The sequence below is a fragment of the Tyto alba genome, unplaced genomic scaffold (genome assembly GCF_018691265.1).
Source record: "Tyto alba isolate M040663 unplaced genomic scaffold, T.alba_DEE_v4.0 Super-Scaffold_26, whole genome shotgun sequence".
Lineage (NCBI taxonomy): Eukaryota > Metazoa > Chordata > Aves > Strigiformes > Tytonidae > Tyto > Tyto alba.
In genome coordinates, this window is record NW_024881300.1 from 8,166,525 (window position 1) to 8,188,942 (window position 22,418).

At 42.9% G+C, this 22,418-nt stretch overlaps 1 protein-coding gene across 3 annotated transcripts in view; it reads left to right on the forward strand.

The window, feature by feature from the left end:
- ZNF423 (zinc finger protein 423) overlaps positions 1-22,418 on the forward strand; it is a 233,513-nt gene that overhangs the window by 199,906 nt on the left and 11,189 nt on the right. For all 3 annotated transcript variants that reach the window (XM_032998756.2, XM_032998762.2, XM_032998769.2), the window contains 2 exons: positions 9,557-9,688; positions 11,272-11,387. In XM_032998756.2, coding sequence (XP_032854647.2) covers positions 9,557-9,688; positions 11,272-11,387 — 248 coding nt within the window. The remainder of the gene's footprint in view (positions 1-9,556; positions 9,689-11,271; positions 11,388-22,418) is intronic.

The window sequence follows — 22,418 nt, forward strand, 5'->3', positions numbered from 1 at the left end:
CGCTATGCAGAGTAATTGCTTGGCAGTGAGACCTCTTCCAAAAGGTCGCTGGATTACAGGTTTTCTTCTTATTCAAGATGAACCTGCTACAGGGTATGATTTCCACCTGGACACTGGAGTGTTAATAGAGCAAATCCCGTCGACATCAATGGGAGATGCTCTGCTCTGTACATTCACTTGTGCATATTCCCACAGTACAAGAATATATGTCTGCATAATGCAGATTTGCTTAAGGTATTTTCTTGTTTTCATTCAGATTCTTCTTTTTGAGTGCCTTAAGGAATATTATGCATTACTACACCTTAGGATTCCTGACTTAAAATATGGCTGATAGGGGTTTTTCATTCTTTTGGGCATATTTGCACTTAGTGAACCTTGAGAGATATTCATGCCATGCAAAATCAGTCACCTATCTTAGCCAGCCAGACCTTATTTCGTCACCCTTGGTTCCTTCTGTTGGCAGTGGCATCTCATTTTGTCAGCTTCAGTAACTGGTTTGTGTCCCTGAGCTCCAGCCCTAGTCTGTGGGGAGAGGGAGCGAGGGAGGGGTTGGGGACAGGAGCATCTCCAGGGCTGGGCTGTGACATGTGTTTAGCCCTCGTATGAACAAGTAAGCTCTGGTGCAGGTGTGCTAAGTGATCATGTCAAGATAGCTGGGTGGCTATAATTTTGTTTTTTCCCCAAGAAAAAGCTGAGAAGTTTTCATTTTTTTGTTTGTCTGCATGTATTTTAAAGAAGAACTTTAGAATTTTGGTCTGTCAGCTGATGATAACACTGTAAGAGATTGCTTTTCAGCCAGAGGCTTTCCCCTAACAGTACTGTTTCTTAGTGAGAAAAGAAGGTGAATTCATATTTAAGAGATATGCATTTGTAAGTGGGTGCAAACCACCCCAGCATTACAGGAGTGCAGCATTTGGCCAATCTGATCCATCTGGTGATCTGCAATAGAAATAATGCTCACAGTTGATTTTCACTTGCGCTTATAACTTTATGTCCACTGCATCATTTCCCAGATATCTATACTAATTTGAGCTTTAATCTGACCATAGCTGATACTGCTGTAAAGTTTACATTACTGGATATATATTTCATTGTTTATGCGTAATTTGTAATATTAGAATAAGGCCCCTCATGCCAGTTCACCTGCACTCATTCAAGAGGCTTTGCACCAGTGTAGGGATAACTGAATTTTTCTTTGCTGATGCAAGTAAAACCCTACTCACTGTCCCCTTCCCCCCAAAAAAAGTTTGACATTTATCATACTTTGATGCCTGAAAGAACCTTCAATGTTTCCCAGTTAAATGGTACATTTAGAAGTATTTTAATTTTGCTATGTGTTCTGTTTCTATCTCTCCCTTTACCAGTTTTTCTGCTTCCCAGATGCCATCATGGAAGTGGTTTATGGCTTTCTCCTATTCTGTGCATCGCTGAGTGTAGTTGACAACAACTGGCTTGTAGCCTGTCTGTCATGTTAATTATATACTATTAGAGACCATTAATCTGATGATTATTTACACGATAGATTTATAGTCTATCATGTCAATGTGTACTTGGGAAACTATAATCTGAAGATCAGTGACACGCATCAGCGGGAGTTCACGTGTTTAGAAGAATACCATGTGCTATCCCGAGTGTGCCCGGCTAGTGCGGGGGGCTGGCAGCCAGGGCTGAACGCCGCCCTGACTTGGAACCCCCGCCCGGGAACCTGCCTTTGGGCAGACAAAAATGCACCCTGGTGCTGGCTTTGAAGCAGTAGCTGCGGGACACAGCTGCTCTCCCGTGCGCGGGTGCCTGGGCAGGGGAGGGGGCTGCCGGTAAGAGGGAAGGCTTTGCTTTTGGCAGCTCTTGCTCGAGTCCTGGCAGCTCTGCGGGCCTCAGTGCCACAACAGTCGATACACACTGGGACTACAGGAGGTCTGGGTGGGATGTGGTGGGGAGGGGGCACCTTGTGGCTCTGGCGACCCTGGTACTGAGGCTGGGGAACATGCCAGGCCTGTAGGACAAGCAAAAAGGGCTTTGCACCCGTTTAAACTCAGTTTAAAGCTTTGCATATTTTAAAAGCACTTGGCATATTCCAGTGGGATGTTTAATAAGAGTATAATGATGTTTTAATTTTAATTTTTAATTTCACAAGAAGAATAGATGCCAAGTAGATACTAGTTATTGCTGTTTGTCTGTATTGAGCTCTTCGATGTGATATTGTCAATAGGATCAGAGGGCGGATGTATTCCCACTGTGTAGCAATGCAGGGAGCTGCTTCCAGGGAAGAGAAGAGAGTAGAGAAGAGACCAGGAGTAGTAAGGGATACTCAGGTTTAAGTGACATGATGGCATGAAGGAGGCTAGTGAAGAGAATGGGCTGTGTGGCCATGGGCTGTGTTACTTCAGTTCCACCAGGTATCAACGTTAAACTTGAAATAATAGAGCTGTGAATGTATCAGAACATTCAAATACATGACTAGGGTTGAGTTGTGTGGGAATGCAGTGTTTTTATTAACCTCTAGCCATTCTTAGGGGTTCATTAGCTTTATTCAGACTCAATCTGTATGTGTGTATGGACTTACACACTCAAAGGCAAGCATGTGTTTCTTCTCCTGTACAGGTTTTGCATTTCCATGGAAGCTGCTGGAGTTACTCTGTAATGAACTATTGTGAAGAAACAGCCAGACCTATCAGACTTCAGTCCACAATAAGTTTTAATATAGGCTATTAAAAAAAGGCATCCAGAGAAAGGCTGATAGGGTGTGAAGTTACTGTGCTAAAGTGTAGTGCATTTCTTTAAATTATCTTTATGCATTTTCCCAGATTAATATCTAAATCTAAAATAAAGCTCTGCAGGCAGGGTCCCTCTGGGGCTCTGCAGTCAGCAGATAGATGATGCACAACTCCATGAACTCCTTTGAACTTTCAGATTTTATTTTTCTTCTAAACCGAAAATTAAGCTGATGAAGACAGGCTCAGCAGACCCATCTCATGTGTCTGAGGTTCAGCCTTTCCCTTAGGAAAGCGGTGCAGTGGGGGACCATGCAGCCTGCGGCCGGGAGGGGGGCAGGAGAGGCTCTGGAGCAGCACAGAAACTGCCATCGCAGTCGGTAGGGAACTCCCTGCAATCTCAATCCCAGTCCCTCTGGGACCGTGCTTCTTTTTAATGGTCATTTTAATATTGCAGTGTACTGACATGTACTGGAGGCAGTGAACTTACAAGCTACCCCATAAATAATTTCGCATCTAATTCTGCATATTTTGAGCTTGAGGCCCCCTGAGATGATGAAAAGAGTTTAAAGCCCATTGTGTGGTTAGGCTAATTTAGCCTGAAAAAGAATACCTTTCGAGGCCACAGATGTGTATAAGTACATCACAAGAAGCCTTGGAGTTTGTTACCAGGAATCCATAGGCGCTCCCCTAGCACCTGTGTTTGCCAGCAGCTCCTGCAGCTTCTGTCTCCTAATATCTTCCCTGATTCCCCAAATCCCATTCCCCCGGAGAGCTTCCCCAGCTGGAGAACAGTGACAGCCCCTTCGTGCTGTCAGACCCTTGTCTGGGCTGCCCATCCCTTGGACAGCTACGAAGAACAGAAATGATTTTAATGAGTCTCATCCAAAAGCAAATGTAAGGAAACCTAACAAAAATACACGCTGGGAACTCTCTGTATTTTTGTTGGTTTTCCTTACATAGTTTCTAGAAAAATCCAAGTCCCTGTGTTATCATTTTTCATTAAAGTGATGTTTCTAACCACGGTGGACAGCTCTCATATCCCTTGAAAACTTATAATAGTAAAATTGTCATAAGGATGAAGCAGGAATGCAAGATTTTATTAAACAATCTTCGGCTCATAAAAGACATCAGTGTTGTGCCATTCTAGATCATATAAATATATTTCAAAGCAGAATCATATTTCAGCAGAGAGATAAAGCACACAAGAATATGAGTAGCAGATACCAACATAAAATATTAAACCATCCAAGAAGGGGTGTAGGTGTATGTTTATCCACACAGGCAAGTCAGGGGCTGTGAGCAAGGCAAGATTTTGGCAATATATCAGTAGACCCATGAGCACAGATATCCGTGGCAGTTAGTGTGTGTTATGCAGTGGCGGGGGGGCTTTGGCATGCTTTCTCACAGCGCAGAGCCAGGCGTTTCTGCACAGCCATGTGAAACGCTGCGGGAACATGACGGGTGTCTTTAGTCTCGCAGAGTCGTCAAAGGGAGATATGAGCTCTACCTGGATAAATAAGTATAAATAGTTTTCTTTCTGATATGTGACCAGATTATTTTCCAGTTGATTTCCAGCCAAGGTCCCAAGTGGGCCACAGATCAAAAAAAGATAAGGGTCAGTTACAAGGTTGAGCTCATTCGGCGTTGCCATAGTAACTGACCTCCAGCATCCCTGGGAGGACGGCACCCAGCTCCCCAGGTGACATTTCTACTGCCACACCATCAATCCGCTGCCTTTCACTGCCCGAGCTGCCTAATCGCTGGGGCGCCGTGCCGCAGCGCGGCTCCGTGCCGCTGGCCCACGCCGGGGCCGGGGCGCAGGGTCCCCTCGCCCAGCAGCTGCCCCACCAGCGAGGGAGGGGCTCGGCTACGTCCTCTGGGATTAATTACAAAAATGTAATAGAGCGATGTGGTCCAAATGGTTTGTGTAGCAGGTCAGGGGCTTAGACAGAAATGGCGATGAAGAAATGTCGTCTGTACAGCAGACATTGTCTTCATCCGATGTGAGCATCTGCGAATTTGCCAATGCCTCGCAGCAGTCACATTGTGTTCTCAGACCTTGGGTTTACCTCCGTCGTTGGATTGTTTTTAATGAAAACCAGTGGTGAAGTGGTGCCAGCCAGGCGAGGGGTCGAAGTGGCTCTCTGCAGGCTTTGTTTTGGAAGGGGGTGTCCATCACTGTCATCCTACCCTGGCCCCAGCCCCTTGCTCCTTCACAGCCACTTGGAAAAAATTACTGGGGAAGCTCCTGCTTTTCTTATGTCATATTTTTTTCTCTTTGCTTACTTATTTACTGGGAAATGAATTGCATAAACAGAATAGTTCCATGCAGTTTTCATTTTATTTCCCTGTGTTCATTCCAATTTCTATTTATTTCTATTATAATTAGAGCACGTGGCCCATTTAATTCTACCAAATTTGTTATATAATGGACAGGAGAAGGTTCTCTCTGAACACAGTATATTAACGCTTTGTTATAGTGAATTACAGTATTTCAAAGTTCATTAGAAGTGTGGTTAACTCACGGATGTGTACATCTGAGTACAGGAAAGATACTCCTCTTTAGTGCCTTAATTTGCTGCAGTGGAGTAGAAATATACTGGTCTGGGAAGCTATAGTACGGGGTGTACATATTGTTGTCTGGAGCAAGCATCAGATTGTCTTACACGATCTCTCAAATTAGGACTATTGCAGTTATTCCATAAGGGAAAATTTTGCTTTATTAAATCAAGTTGAAGAGAGAAGTTTTAACTAACAGTAAAGACAATACCATCTTGATTTTTATTGTTCAAATCTCCTGTTTGTTATTGGTGTGATAACGTGTCAGTACACGACAGTGTTAATGCATACTTTTATATTGCCATTAATATAGTTATAATTAGAAATGCAGCTGATACAGTACATGGGTTTAATACAGCATTATTAATTATACTGCATCCTCGCCAGGAGGCTGCTAGTGTCGGTTCTCTTAGAGGCTCAGAGACTCATTGTAATATGTATTAAATGCACATTGCTGCAGCAGAAATAGCTTTATGGAGAAGGATATTCCCACTCTAAAATGGGCAGAATGACAGTGTAAGTGCTACTAAGCACCCTATCGACATATTTAAAACTACCCTGCAAACGCATCTGAACTTGGGAACAATGAGCGATGTGCTTTGCCACCGCGGTTCAGCTGGGTCTGCGCAACCCGCTAATCCTTGCTAACAGGCAGTAAATTATGTACCTCCAAATTTATACAAATGCCTGCCTTTGACATCAGTGGGCACCACCCAGGTTTCACCTTCAGGATTCAGATAATCAGCTCTCATTCCTACCGGCTTCCCTCAAGACCAGTATGGAAATAAGTATGTGTCTGCCAGGGATCAAATGCTTTTGGAGACAAAAGTAGGTACTGAAAACATTACAGGATACTATCATCTCCCCATGATACTTTTACACAAAGCGCTCTGTTCCTCTTTTGGCCTGACATAGTTTCAGCCTGACAGAATCCAGCAGGCCTGCTTGTTTTAAACAAGAGCACATCCTATTTTTTTTTTGAGAAATGAAGTGTAAAATTAATGCTTATTATTTTGAGTTCAGGAAAAAAAAAAAAAAAAGCCAAGAAACCCAAGATTCTCATTTGCTGTGCATTGCTCGTTTAGTCCTGTAATCAATTGATCCCCACACAGATACACTTATGGAGAACTGGGAGAAGATCTAGCACAGCAAGCTGTAAAAATCTGCATTTTATTTTACAAATGAGAGGGGCTGCATAATTCACTTGAGTTATGTAGGTCTCTCATAGATGCTTGTCATGTTTTAAAAAAAAAAAAAAAAAACAAAACGGGGAATAAAAATGAGGGAAATGATTATATGTTTTCTGTTGCTAACACCCAATGCCAGACGTTTGACTGGAGCGTTGGCTGTCATGCCGCATTGTCAAAAAGCTGCCTTGCATGTACCTATGTGATCTTATATAATTCAAGGAAGTTATTCTCCAAAGGTGACTGAGTATCCCTATACATGCGCTATGCTTCTGTGTAAAATAATATGCTGTAAAATGCCATAGATGAGAGAGTGATTATAGCAGCAATTCTATCTATATCTTTGGGCATTTTCATATTTTGAATACACATGCATGAAAAGAGAAACGTTTGTCATGCTAACCATGGTACTTTTTCCCCCCTTTTTTCTTTCTGGATGGTTTTATAGACACAAGAAATACATAATGGACTCCTGTGGGAGTGGAATAAAAACCCCCACTGGTGAGGAGAAGGCCTTATAATTCAGAAGTGGATTTGCAAATCAAAAGGTCTTGCCTCGAGTGGGATAAATTTCCAGATCTGCAGGAACCCATTATGTTTTATTATTTTTCATTCGAGTTTTAGTTTGTTTGTTATGGGTTTAACTATTTAAAATACTGCAGGGATCAGCCAAGAAAATACACAATCTCTGTTACCTAATTAAACATACCAAGCTTGTAAGAATATACTTCAATTGAAATTCTGAGCATTGTTGTTTTTTTTTTTTAATTTCACTGAAATTATAGGTATTTAGCCCGCAAAAGGAGCAGTTGTCTAATCAGCAGTATGTGTCTGTCCATATTTATGAACACACGTGCTCACACAGGACCATAGGCTGCACATGAATCACTGTTTTCCAAACACCCAGTATGTGGAGGGTAGAAAATCAATGTCAAACATGATTTCTCTGATTTACTCGTAGAAGGAATTCGTTCTGTTCCCCCCAGTACCTGCTTTGTCCTCTCCAGGTTTATTGCAGGGTTTGGTTGCTGTACGGAGCTGTGTGGCTGGGCATGCTCAGGATGCTCAGCACAAGGCACATGTCCCTTCCCCATCTGTCCTCGCCTCCGGAGCAGACCGCAAAGATCACACAAAGTCAAAACTTTTCAGGCAAGGGTGTGATGGGAGAAGCCAGCCTTACACTACAGTGAGGGGAGAGGGTCAGGTTTTGAAATCCATCTGTCAGAGAGGGCAGTGTGCACATCTGTGGTGGCTGCCCAAACAGAGAACTGCAAACCTCGCTGTGTCCTAAAAATTATCCCAATCTCAGGTTATGGCTGCCCAGGGAACTCGTGGAGCTGCTGCTGTGGAGCCACCGGCCCTTCCATCTTTCTGTTCCTGACTCTTTCCTTTTCTCTTTTACCTCCTTCCCAACCTGCCTGTTCACTTCTCCCCATCCTACCTCCCCCTTTCCCGCCGCAGCTCTGTGCCCGCGCTCGCCGTCAGCGCCCAGCTCTCTCCCTGCGTGCCGTGGGCGCCGTGTGGGGCAGAGCACCCACTGCCACACGGGCTTCCAGAGCCCACCCGGCCCCGAGGCGGCACGGGCAGCTCACCGCCGGCTCGTGCTGCTGCACAAGGCACCGCAAGAGGATTTTTTTTTTGTTAAATTACTGTTATTTTTCATACTGCAAGGAGGGCCTCTGAGAATTGCCTCTGGCTGCAAACGTGCCAAGGTGCAAATGTGCGAGAGCCACCACGTGCCCCGGCGCAGGCTGTGCCCAGGTCCCGCACGCAGAGCCCTGCCGTTTGCCTGCCCTGGCACCTAACTCCCCGCCTTGTAAAAAGGCTTTGGGATCCTAAGGGTACCACAGGCCTTACAGGAAACTATAGTTTCCCTCTGTTTAGCCCCTTTAAAGATATTAAAAGGTAATTTAAAGCAATTGTAAGCAAACATCATGCTTCTGAAGGCTCACGTTATTTGCAAGATCCAAGTGCATTTAGCAAAAGATTAGTTCATGGTAAAATGTAGTAATTTCTTAGCTATCTTGGAAGTAAAAATTTAAGTCAGTGATATTTGAAGGTATAAAAATGACAGCTGAATGTACATCAAAAGACAGAATTTCTTTAGTTTTTAAAATACGTTTTCATGAGAAGTTCATGTGCTGCCACAGTGAAGACAAGACACATTTTCAGGAAGTGTTTACAGAAACCATCCACAAATTTAAACTTTAGGTGTTTTCTGATTTATATAAACTGTACATTATGTTGTCTATATTTCTATAACTCCCTCCCTCCCTTCAAGGAAACCACAGGATTGTGTAATTTTATTTATGAAAAGTGCTTCAATATGGCTTTAGTACCTCAAAAAAAGGCTCTACTGCACCCAGCACTACAAACTTCAGTAAAGAGCGAAACACATTATCTTACAAAAGTGGTAGGCCTGAAACAGTAGTAATAATTTTTGTTATTTCCGTATGAGTTCAGCGAAAATATAGAGGCATTTAAAATGAGCCCTGAATATTCAGTGCTTAAGATGTATGATGTGGAAATTACACTTTTCAAATTACATTTAAATAACTTCAGTGGCCTCTCCTCACCTTGGAAAAAGCCAAGAGAGAAAAAATCAAGGCTGACATTCTGCTCTGGGCTCCTGCTATTCTCCAATAGTTTCTACCTCTCCCGTATGTTTTGTAGTGTAGTCCGAGGCCAAGAGAGCATTTCAGCCCACTGTCAGTGTTGTTGGTTGAAATTACACTGTTAAATTCAGTTTAAATGCTGTTTGCCTATTTAATAATCTACACCCAGAGCAGGGATGCCCTCCCTTTGTGGCAGGGCGCGAGATGGAGCAGTGCAGTGCTGTCACGAGCCTGGGAGCAGGCGCGTGGGGTCCCGGCAGGTTGGTGGCAGCGCCGCTTTCATCGCAGCTGAAAACCAGCACCCCTAAAAACGCGCCTGGGGGCCGTACGGCCCGCTTTCCTGGTGAGGCCGGAGCTGCGGCAACGTCCGCGGGTCCTTGAAGTCGTGCGCGCCGACACGGGCGTTTCTCACCGACTGCTGCTGCATCCCCGACGCTAATCTGCTGTGTCACTAACAAGTTGTATCATTTGAACCTTGCAGAGGAAGGCATCAATCATGAGTGCAAGCTGTGTAACCAGATGTTTGACTCGCCGGCAAAGCTCCTGTGTCACCTGATTGAGCACAGCTTTGAGGGGATGGGAGGCACATTCAAATGCCCTGTTTGTTTCACAGGTAAGACGGGGAGGCCAAGACAAGCCTCAGCGTGCATGGCTTGATCCAGAAATGACACTTGAGGGATTTGTAAAATACTGTATTCCTTTCCTTGGGAAAAAGAAATACTGTGCTTGGAAAGGTTCAAAATGGTGTCTGTCTGGAACTGGGACTCGCTCCAAAGAGCAGCACGGTGGCGTTTGACACCGAGCAGCACTGCCACATGTGGCGAGCTCTGCATCACCCCCCCAGATTCAAAGCCTTTTAAATGATACCTTGTGGCTCGAAGGTCCAATGTGTTTCCTAGTGCAGGACTCCCAAGGTACAGACCTGTTCTTGCAAGCCCTTCCTTACCTGACCCAGGACCCTTTAAAGGCTGGGTAGCTTGTGGTCCACTCACGGTGGTGAGGCTCAAGTGAATAAAGATTTGATAAGACCAAACTGTACAACTGCATAGTTTTGCCAGCTCCTCTCTCAGAGGTTTCTTTAAGCCCAATTTTCTCATGGTGGCACATTTCTAACTCCTGTCTGAGGGGCTGCTAGGTATTCCTTCCCTGTAGTTCAGTTTAAGCTGTCTCATCGATGCAAATGATGTTGGATGATCTTGCTTTTAAAGGATCTGCAGGATGCACGTTAAAGGCTGCCTTTTACACTGTTTTCAAAACAGTAGTTAACATCTGCATTTCCAAACTGCTTGAGAGATGAGGATCACATAGGTGTGACTGTGGACCTGTTGTCAGTAAAGCGTCATGGCAGGACCTGAGATTCCTTTAACTTCAGTGGGAGTAAGGTGAACCCACGCTCCTTAGGGTTTGGCCCACAATTTGAGAACCTGTTTTTTGTGTGAGCTTGGAGTTAATTTATCCTGTCCAGAAACATGCTGTAAAATAACTCTTCAAGTGCATGTGTTTAATTCTGCTGAAGAAACTATTTTCACATCCTGATGATCATTCATATTAAATGAGATATATTTTTAACCAGCTAAAGCCTGTGGTTCATTATGTTTCACTTCCAAATTTCACTTGATAAAGTCAGAATAGTAGTTGATTCAAAGTCATAATGCAGATGCTGTGATATTTTTGATGTTAAATCATAATCTTTTTTTTATACTGAATAGACAACCCATTTACAAGGTCTAAAAACTGTGACAAACCTGCCCTTTTAAATTCACATGTCTGCCAGAAATGCTGTTCTGGGCTATGTCTCTTCCAGACCAGCCATCAAGGCTTCTCCTGGCCCAGTTGTCCTGCATTAAAAATGCATCCGATGCACCTGCCGTGGGCCCAGGGCTCCCCACAGGAGTGGTGACGTCCTCTCTTTGGTCTGATGATTAAGTTCTTCCAGTTACCTGTGGACAGTGTTAGCTTTATGTGAAATATCAAAAATCCATGCAGGATTTAGAGTCTGTTAGAAGTAAGCTGACTGTCAGCCTGGAGACTCTAAATTGACTACTTGTAAGGAAATTCTGCTGAACTGAGTGTATTGGCACTTCTCTGGCAGATATCCTTGGACTTTTCAGAGTCTTTGCCATCATAAAAGTGGAGTTCAAGACAAGATGCCTTCTTACATGAAGAATTTTTACTAATCGTACTATGTTGTTTCAGTTTTTGTACAGGCAAACAAACTGCAGCAGCACATCTTTGCAGTCCACGGGCAGGAAGATAAAATTTATGACTGTTCCCAGTGCCCACAGAAGTTCTTCTTTCAAACAGAGCTTCAGGTATGTTTACAACAGGAGTAAAAGCAAAGCTACAGCTGTTGATTTCTCTGTGCAACTGTCACCCTTGTGTAGCATTTAGAAAAGGTGCATACCCTCTGTACGGTCTTTTTTGCCCTGAAACAGTCTCTCAGTCTCCTCCTGCCTCCCCAGGTGCTATCAGGAGAAAGGGGTCTCTAAGCACGGCTGGAATAAATAAATAAGACAGGACAGATATCATGATTCTTTATGAATATTACTCTTGACAGTAGTGTTGCTACATCCTGACATGTCTACGTCAAACGCCTTGTAAATAATTTCTTTTTCTCTATTAATAATTTAGAAGCTGATTAACATACAAAGACTAAGCAAATGGTAGCTGCACCCTCCCCTTCCTCACTGTTAAGTCAGAAGTAAAGGAATTTTCCCTACCGAGGTATGAGAGCAAAGCGTGGGTGCAGCTCAACACGATGCTTAATTAGAGGCTTCACCAAGGCACTAGTGCATTAATAAGCCACAGGTTCTGCAAACCAGGCATTACATACCAGTTTCCCTGGCAGCGCTGGGGCCACAGCCACAGCAGTTTTAGCCTCCCCAAAGCCGGGGCTTGGCCTGCACCCCTTCCCAGGTGCAGCAAGCCTTTGGGAGGGGCCAGACCCTGAGCTGGACATGCTGCTGCGGCCGCTCTCGGGGCCCTGGCCCCAGGGGCCACCTTGGAGCCATGCTGGTGAGGCTGGGGTTTAAATCACACTGATACCTTTGGTGCTGAACCCATGCAGATGCTGAAACCTCCATGGTGTGTGTGCCTGGTACCTCATGGGGAATGGACCACCAGAGCTTGCCCTTCTGAATAGCTCACAGGGAGGTGCCTGCTCTGGCCACCCTCCTCAGGCATATCCTACCTGTCTAGCACAGCCACCAGAGTACTGCTACCGTGCCCTGGCAAATGCAGTCTTTTTATAGAATGGTACCGTATGCCTCATTTAAATCTATTAGCTTTATAAACCATGATTTACTTAAACTTTGGAGGGTTTTTATTTATCTTGCTGAATTCCCAAGCTGCTGCCTCTTGTGTCGTGCTGTCATGCTGTGGAAGGATGGTTGATCTCTTCACTTTGTTGATTTATTTTATTTTTTTCTCCCAGGGGAATCTCTTCTTTCCCTTGTTCTAGCAACCTGATTTGCATAAGTGTACAAAAGTTTTAACTATACCTTGTTAATATTTTAATAAAGTCAGCAGATTTGGGGTTTGAGTGTTCTCACTATGAACGTTTTATGAAGGCGACAGTGGCTTGCAAAGCCAGCTCTGATTTTTCTTCCCATTTTTTACTTTAAAGTAGTGTTTGGTCAAAATGCCAGCACAGTTAAAATGGGCACACTGGCTTCCTGGGTCACCGCATTAACCTTTAAAATCAGATGGTCAAATAAAGAGAACCTTGTTAAATTATAGTCTTAACAGTGGCCCGTTTTTTGCAATTAACAGTTTTAATTACATAGTGTTTCAATTCTGAAGTGTTGTGCATTGCAAAATCACTGCAAATAGTGGCTTTAATCAGATAAATTATGATTGTAATTTTCCAGTTTTTATGCAGGATTTGTGCGCACTTAAAATTTCTGTGCTCATAATAATTGCACTAGTAGTTTTGAATGGTGTTGGCTGAATGGAAATTCAGTACTTTGCTGCACAGTTTTCATCTTTATTTCAGCGGTGACTCAGAAATGTGTGTTTACTTGATGCCAGGGATTTTACTAATCCAGATACCTGAGCCAAGGAGGACACAAAATGAGTGTATACATCAGTTCAAAATACTCAAGACTTTTGAACCAGTCTGCCTTGGCACGATTATTTCATCAGTTTCTGATGTGTAAGCTGCCTGGTCTAAATTCCTCAACTGTTGGTTATATTTTTGTTGAGGAATGAAGATGTAGTATTATTTTAGTGAACCAGTTGTACCGCTGCTAGTTAGGGTTAAATCAGCATAAACCTTTCAGTCTCTTAATTGTGCAGTTGTTCTTACGTGGGCAAATCACCATCCATCAAGGGGTTCCACTTGATGAATTTGACTTTTCAGTTCTTATCTTGCTTTCCCACTGGCATAAAATAACCAGTGTCAAAATCTGAACCTACACTTTGTTTTACTTCTTTGTATTTTTAAGTGAAACCACTGAAAATGCTTTTTAAAAAATTGAATATTTAACTATTTCAAGAAGAAATTCAGAGCAGGGTGCTTACAGAAAAGTGAGAAAAGCAAGGGGGGTGGGGAAAACGACAAGTGGCACAGGGAAAGGTAACTTTTAGAGATGTTATGGAGCAGCATGAATTAGCCCCTCTGATTTGTGAGCATTTCTTTAAACAGTTAGGATAAACACCAGGTAAGCCCAGAAGGGCACGTGTGTGCCATGTGATGAGAACCGTTGCCACTGTAAATGTACTTTTAGTGGTTGACGCAAGTACTGCTTTGGCAGCATAATGCTCTGAAAGGAATCAAACCCTCTTTGCACTTCTGAACTAGTAGTCGTATTTTAATATAGGTTTATGCTTTGAAGTTTACACCATCCGATGGAGCCATAAAATCAAGGCTTAAGAAAGCTCTGAGGAACTGAGCTCATTTTATAAACGGTGGAAATTCTGGTGTGAATCTGGAGCGATGAGTCAGTGAGGTTACCTTGATGATATTGCCAGAAGAAAAGAAAACAGAATGTTATTTAACTGCTTACATTATCTCCTTAGAAATATAGAAAGAAAACATGGTAAGGTTAAGTGTGAAACAGAAAGGAAACAGTATGTGTGATAACCCCACGTACCCTTAGGGCAGAAGAGGAAAGGCTGGCAGCTCCGCATTTTTCACATCCTTAGTTTGTAAGATTGACAGCTATGAATATGATGAAAATTTGGAAAAAATATAAATTTATAGCTAATGTAGCTCCAAGGCTGTGGCATTTCATCCCCCCTACTGAAACAAGTGTAGAGATGGAGGTATGGGGGGTTCCTCATGCGTAGGGCAGGAGGGGCCCTTCCAAACAGAGCCCCATCTCCACAACCCATGTGAGGAGCTGCCGGGCACCGCCAGCGTGCCTGCTGCTCACAGGCAGCTGGAGCCACAGCAGCATGCAGGGCATTCGGACGTGGGAGATGAGCTAGCTCTTTGACAACTGAAATTTTGGTCTTTACTATTTAAAACATAGCAGGGAGCCCTGCCAACACCGAAGACGGGTCAGAAATTACGGCACGTAATGGGTGCTGAGAGTTATATTTGTGGTGTGATTCACGGCAGGGAGAGATACCTCCTCAATTGCTTGCATCGAGAATTACATTAAGCAAATTGTGACTGAGCAGTGATTTTTCAGAGGAAACTTAAGGAGGATTTTCATATGTACTCTTTTGCCACGCTGCTTTTTCCAAGGAGCCATCACATAACCAATGAAGTATTTGTATTTAAAGGATTAATTCCTGCTGTTTGCTTGTGTACTGTTAATCATACTGTTTCCTCCTAAATGATTACAATTGATGAAAACTAAGGCAAGGGATATAATAAACAATGCGCAAATAATCCAGGTACCAAGGGAGCAGGGTACCTGCCAGGTCTTTCCTAGCACAGGTGTTCAGGTGTTTTATTGCCTGCTATGAATAAAAGGCTTTCTTTTCTGTTCAGATTTGGAGATATGTCAAACCACTAAATTAAGGGAGCTTCACCAGAGGAATTTGCTGTCATTTTAAGTGCCCACTTTCTTTAAACGTACACATACCAAAAGGAGAGTGGCTACTATGGCTCATTGGCTAACACTGTGGTCTGTCTCCCTCCTCATTTTATTTTATGTGAAAAGCTGGCAATTTTCATATATCCATAAACAAGCATGAGCTGCTGCACAGAAATTGCACTCATTATATTAATAATGATTTACCATGAACGTTCTCCAGGGGCTTGATTTGGTCCACATCAAAGTCCTTGGGATTCTTTCCGCTGATTACAGCAGATCAAGCCCTAAGCAGGTTTTCGGGTTTTTTTAAGTCTGCTTTTTAATGTCAGCTCGATGTTAGATGTGTCTCCTGCAGAGGGCTGCATCCTGACCAGGTGAGGGGGACAGCGCAGCAGGCCATCACACAGCCCGATGTGGCCCGATGGGGGACGTTAAGATGCTGCTCTGTACCCGTGGCAGCCTCCCTGGGAGCGGGGCAATGAGGAGCAGTATCTCCAGCTGCTCATGCCAGTGGTCACTGGGGCCGTTTGGGTACCCTGGTGTCCCCTGAATCATGCGGGGAGAATGAGAGCCTCTTGGCTTGTGTCTGACCCGCCTGCACCTGGGCAAGTCTGCAGGGCTACATCTGAGGGCTTGGTTTACCACTAACAGTCAGAGCACTGAAGAAAGACAAAAAATTTTGGGTCTCTACTCAGCTATTGAAATTTTTTTAGTGATTAATGTCTCCAGCTCCTACTTGAAAAATGGGCTTTACCTACTTCCTGGGGGTACAAGAAAGCATACTTAAACAGGAGTAAAATTTTTCTTCCAAACAGCCCTATGTGCTTGCAACACTCAGTGCTTCTGGGCTTCAGTGTCCATATAGTCAGTAAGAGAAAAGTGAATCTATGGTATTTTGATGAAGTTGTGGAAAATATTTTTCCCTGAGGGAGTGTGTGCATGGCAGGACAAATGGGACCTGAAATGTGGCTCTATCTCAAGTCAGTACTTTCACTTAACATAACTTTTGCTGTGTTATGAACTTATGTGTGACTTAGGTGTTAAACACCAGGGGCTTCCTGCTGGAAACAAACCACAAACTCTTTCTAAATTTCATATAAAACACACACAAACTCATGTAGAATTAATTTTTTGCAAGTAAAATCCATTTTTTCTTTTAAACAGAATTCATATATTTGCATTTTGGTTGTTGATAGACTCTTAAGAGTCTGTTATCTATCTTTCCTTTTTTTTTTTCTTTTTTTTTTTTTTTTTGATGTTAGTCCTCCTTTAAAATCCTGAAAATGACCTAGTCTGTCATCCTAGCAGATTTGGCTAGCGTTTCTTAAAAAATGTTGCTATGGTGCTTGGAGTATTGTTAAATTTTAATTATTAGTAGTTACAAAGCTAATAAATTACAAGAATACCAAAATCTATTCCAGCCATATTGCTGGGTTACATTCAGACGCAGTCAGATAATTATAACTAACAATAATTAAAAATTAAAAGTGCTGTAGGCACATACCCATCATGTTGAGTCTGTCTGCCTGAATGTTCTTTATGGACTGCAAAACCACAAGTTTTATCTCTGATCTGTTGTCACAGTAGGGAAGAGTTTTATCTACTAGGTCTCCGTTTTTCAAGATGTATGTTTAAATTCAGGGGAGGAGGAATATATGGCTGTTTAAAAATTTGGAATTAGGAACAGGCTTAGCCAAAGCTAAGAAGCGTCATCATAGATTATGTGGGGCTGTTGCTGGGCTCTGCTGCAGCTGTGGCTGAGGTTCTCTGCGGGTGATGCTGGAGGTTTCCTGGGCCTGACATCCACGGGGGTTAATACTCTGTGTAAGAGCAAGGTCTGTTTGTGCTTATGCACCTCTGTGTGATTTGTCTGCACCTTCCTCCCTAGCACAAAATGAGGTGGTGGTTCCTGCGTCTGGGGTTGGGGGTGCTGTTGGAACAGCCAGGTGGGTTTGTGTCACCACGTCTGTTGAAACAGAGAATGGTGCAGAAATCGTGAATTGCCCTGTGTTTGACATAGTGACAAGGTTTAGCATTTTTTTCATTTGGAAAGGTGATTGTGATCAGTATATTGCTGCATCTTTATCATCCCATAAGTCTCTTCAGTGAGCTGCAGAAAGACCTCTCAAATCTGCAAAGACTCACCTGAGGTGAAGCTTGGAAATGTCCAGCACTGGAGTGGAGTGTCCCATAATAAAAAACCCTCCTTCATTTCTTACACCATTAACACTGCTCTGTGGCTGGCCCTGGCTAACAAAATGTATGCAATTTTGCATTAATGTGTGCAGAAAACCCAGCAGTGATGCAGTGGAGGGAAAAAAAGAAGGGAGCCAGGTGAAAGGTGTTGTTTCAGTCATTAATGCACTTAAGCGCACCCAAGTGTCAACATGTGTGATCAAGTGTAAGGAGGCATGTCGTTCCAATGTGGCAGCGCTGGCACACAGAAGGGGCTTCCCACAGCAGAGATGGCACTTGGATCCGGTGCTCAGGCTGCCCAGCTAAACCCGTCGTTGCCTGTCATCTATGCCCTAGGGCAAGGGTCCAACCAACTTTTGCGTAGGCACCATGCCATCCCAACAGATGGGCAGGAGTGGAAGCCGCCAAGAGACAATGTATATGCATCAATTGTGTTTACTGAAAGCACAATTCCTGGCTGGAAATGTCCAAATGTCTATTTATTCTGAGATAAGATGCCTTTAGTTAATGGATATGGAAATGCAGCCTAGCTTTGAACTGATTGCTTTATATACATTACAAAACATAATGCAGATGCGCAAATGTAAGATGTGCTGATTATGGGGAGCCCAGTTAAAGGTCTGTCATGACACAGAGTCCCTCCTAAAATTGACTCAAAGTGCCAAGGTACTGCTTACCTCTAAGTATCGGAGACAAAATTTGTAGGAGCTGCACATAACTATACAAATTGCTGGTTCAATATATAATGATGTGCAAGGATCCTACCTTCTACACATGCAGGTTTTCCTTTGCACACAGATGTCTAAGCTCACCTTTCCTCTTAGTGGTGGAAACCGTTTTTACTTGCGTGGGTAAATGAGGGTAATACGTTAATCCAGACCAAAGCTCAACCAGTTTACACATCTCACTGAAGAGGTGTGTTTTCCATGAGACAGAGAGAAAAATCATATAATACGCTTTTATATTTGGCAACATTGTTGCCCACCAAAAAGAGTAATTTATGGAAGCATCCAGAGAGGAGTCTGTATGCACAGATTAAAGGGTGTTTCCTTCCCCTACTTGTTAGCTTTATTCAATTAAGACTTGTTAGGGTTCTTGAAAGATGTGCTTTAAAGACCCTTCTGAATATACAGTTTGATATTCATAAAGATCCAGGCATACTATATGTAAATAAATAAAGCAGGAATGTTTTACTTCCAGATACATTAATGCATTCCCATCTTCTTGGAAGCAGAGCACACGGGCTGTGTTAAACATCCATCCTTGACCAAAAGGAGGAAGCACAGGAGAAGAAATGAGAAATGGATTTTCTTTCAGAAAGACCAGATTGCACTCTCTGGTCTGGCAATAACAATTACTAATGACATTTAGAGAGAAATTAAGGATGAGAAATGCAAGTTGGCATTTCAGCAGTGCCAGTCAGTAACATTGCATCAGAGCTCACAGGAGAGATGAGAAAAAGTTTAGGGATGGAAAATTAATTTTGTTATGTCAACAATTAACAAATACCTTTCCTTCATTCTTTACCACACTATCACAAATTACCACTGTGATAGTATTTAGCAGCTCCTCAGGTGAATGAAATAGCACTTTTAAATCCTTATTTCTGGAGTCAAAGGTACACGTTTGTGTTTTGCTCTGTTTTGTTGAACAATTAAAAGAGGTTCAAACTGACCAGGGAGGGAGAAAATGAGCTCTTGAATGTGTGGTAGCAAGAATATTCTGTGTGGCTTCTCTCTGTAGATCTCTGTGTTTTTTATAACCCTGAATTAATTAAGCTTACCAGCACTTTTTTCTAAGGTTGTTTTTTCCTGTTTTACAAATTTGGGAAGGCAGAGGTTGAACAATATATCCAGATTTGTGCAGGAAAATTTTAGAGAAGCCAGATGTAAAGCCCTGGAAGCTTCAGACCTTTTATTCAGAAGTCCTTCGTGTGTTCACAAGGAGAAAGTCCTGTCCCCGTGGGAAGGTGGTAAGAAGCCCCATTCCCTGCCACTCTGCATAGAGCCACAGAGCCGAGGGGCCGTAAGCTGTGGGTCCGTGGGTGTGGCCATCAGCCCAGCTGGCTCTGCGGGGACGGCGTCCTCGGGGACAGCTGACCCGGGTACCACTGCCTGGCCCTGCCGGGTTTGGTAGCACATGCTTTTCTAAGCAGCACGTAGTCCTTGAAATAGAAGCAGAACGTCTGTGTAATATGTAGGCAAATACCAATTTTTTTTTGCTTTGTTTTGTCTCCAAAAAGTCTTGTCACGATTTTTCTTTGCTGGTGGGAAGAGATCTCTAATAGATCCCCTTTGATTTTCTTCGACTGTAGTAGCTGCTGTAGAACATAGTTTGGGGTCTGAGCACAGATTAGCTCCGTTTTCTCCTGTAAGTGTCGCTAGCATCCAAAGGGACTGACTTCATTTTTCAAAGGAAGAGGGATGCTGCACTGGAAAGACCAGAGCATAAGCATTATTTAAAGAAAACAGAGGAACTTGATCAGCCTCCGTTTTAAAGAGCTCATCGAAGGTGGTGTAACAGCATCCTTTTGAAAGTTCAGTCTCTTCATCTGCTTGCTGCTAGAGCAAAACACGGATGCTTGTCCAGACATAACAGTATATGCCTGAGTGTTTTCACAAGAAATGTCTAGATCATTAAATATAATAGGTCTCAGCTGCAGTTTTGATCACTGAAGCATGCACACAATTCATCACAGCAAATTAGGTACGTCTTTGTAACTTATCTTTCTGCAATTTGCTGGCACTTTCAGAGAGCTGAAACTTATATTGAATGTGCTGCAGAAGCCATTTCAGATAAAATATTCTGTGTTTATTGTTGGAGAACAAGGATTCACTAATAACAAAAATATGGAACAGTGTATGTTTCTGCTCCCGCATCTTGCAGAACCAGCAGTAGTACCAGCAGAGATCCCCAGCCACATTCATTATTTATATATTTTAGTGAATTTCTTGTCTGCAGTAAAAGAGATATAAGCTTCAACATAAGACTGTTTGTGCCAAATTCTATCCTACGGCCCATTCAGGAAACCTGAGGCAGCCGTGGTTCTCAATCATTACACAGCCCATTTATCTGATTGGAGTTTTGTCCTCTCTGCCTTGCTGAAACATTGCTTGTTCTTTAAAAGCTTAGTTTGACCTTTGGAAAGAAAAGGCATTTGCTATTTTAATTTTATTTTTTTTAAAGAGAAACCAAACCTACTTACATGGAAATTGGCATTCAAAAGCAGCACAGTTATTGAAAAGCATTTACTTTATTACTAGAAGAGAACAGACGCTAGTGGGCTTGAAAATTACATTTCAGTGGATTCATCAGTTTCAGTCGCTAGTTAGTCTGTGAACAGATGGATATATTTGTAACAGTTAACATGAATTTATACCCTGGATTTTTACGTTTGCCTTAAGAGCGCTGTTATCTTAGCTGCTGACTAGAAGGGTTTGGAGCTGTATTTTGTTTTATTTTTCTGAAAGAGGATATGGTTATTTCTAATTGCAGAGATTTCTTACATTATAGCTCCTCAATTTTCAGAAATGTGAATGATATATAACTACTGTGAAAGGAAAATGTTGTAAAAGAATCCCCTAGTACGGCTGCTGCAGAAAAAATAAACATCTCAGCCTAAACCTAGATAAACCCCCCTGGGCTGAGAAAATAATTTTCAATAACCAGATATTTTTAACTCTGTGTATGAAGGTAGTAATCACAGTCGCCTGTATTTGCATCTAGGGTCTGCAACAGTCTAATTGCTTGTCTTTTTTTTCCCCTGAAATTTAAGGCTACTGGTTAACAGAGCAATGCATTAAGCACTCCATCTCCAAAATAGAAAGAAATACTGCCCCAGCCTCTACCATGTGGCATCTTTAGGTTTTGGGGATTTCGTTTAAATCTAAAATTTATGTCCAGGAGAAATAAATTATTAGATTGTAAAAGCAGCTGGGGAGGGAGTAAATATAGTCTCTTTTGTCCTCTATATCATTTCCCCAGGAAGATAATAAATGTGTGGCAAGCGTCTTGTGTTTCCTCAGTCATACAAATGTTGTGTGTGTGTTGTATTTCAGACGTGAAGCCTAAATTCCAGACAGGAAATCCTGGAGTGATACTGTACGGCTGTTGCCTACTGCTGTGGTGCTGGCAGAGCCCCCATCACTTTTAATGTTAGAAGGAATTTGAAAAATAATTTCGTGAAGAAATTTAAAAGGCCTTAGGTGTACCTCTGATTTGTTGAGTAGGCAATTCAGGGTGTAATCCTGGGGTTTATGTCCTTGGCCAGTGAAAGGCAGCGGGAGCAGCAGTTCCAGCCCTGGCTGCTGGAGCAAGCTGAGGACAGGGGTCCTGCCCTGTGACCCGATCCCAAGGGCCAGTTTTCCCGGGTTGATTTTAAAGAGCATGAGAGGCTCCTGCTAATTTTTCACTGCCTTACTTGTTCTCATTGCACTGCGAGGTCAGGTACATGGAGAAAGCGTGATGAGTAGTCAGGAAAAAATGGGGCCTGATAAGGACAAAAGGAGAAGGAATAGTTAGAAAGTCAGTCAGTAACTTGTCTTTCTGCACCTGGGCTTGTGTATAGGGCTGTCATTGCCTGTACCTCCATGCTCTCGTCAGGAAGGTTTTAGGTATTTTCAGCCCAGCCTACTTTCAGGGACCTGAAAACAGCCCTGGAACAGCCTTGCTGCTTGCTCTTTCTGAAGTTGCTTTCAGAGTATATTCAATCATATACTTATGTTTGCCTGATTAATACTCTGCTTTAGCATGGTATTTTGTGAGTCATTTTGTATCTCCCTTTGACCAGAGGGGAAAGGAAGAAAGGTAGAATAATTTAGAGTACAGCTTGTTACCAGATTGTGCCTGTTCTGCAGTTTCTGCTTATGTTAAACGAAAATGGGATGGGAATGTTTGATGCACGGGCTGGGTGTGCACGGGCAGTGACCCAGCTTGTGGGGTAACAGCTAATGGACAGATTGCTAATGGTCTCTTCTTTTTTTCATGTTTCAATTTAATAGAATAACTTACAAGATACTAAACGGTGTATCCTTAATGAAGTGATGGGTCTTTGTTGGAAAAATCTGGATGATAGAGGGAAGACTCCATGTGCTGATGGGACCAGTGTAGAGGCAGCTCACGGCTTTGCATACGGTCAGCTTGTGTGCAGTGAGGCCCCGC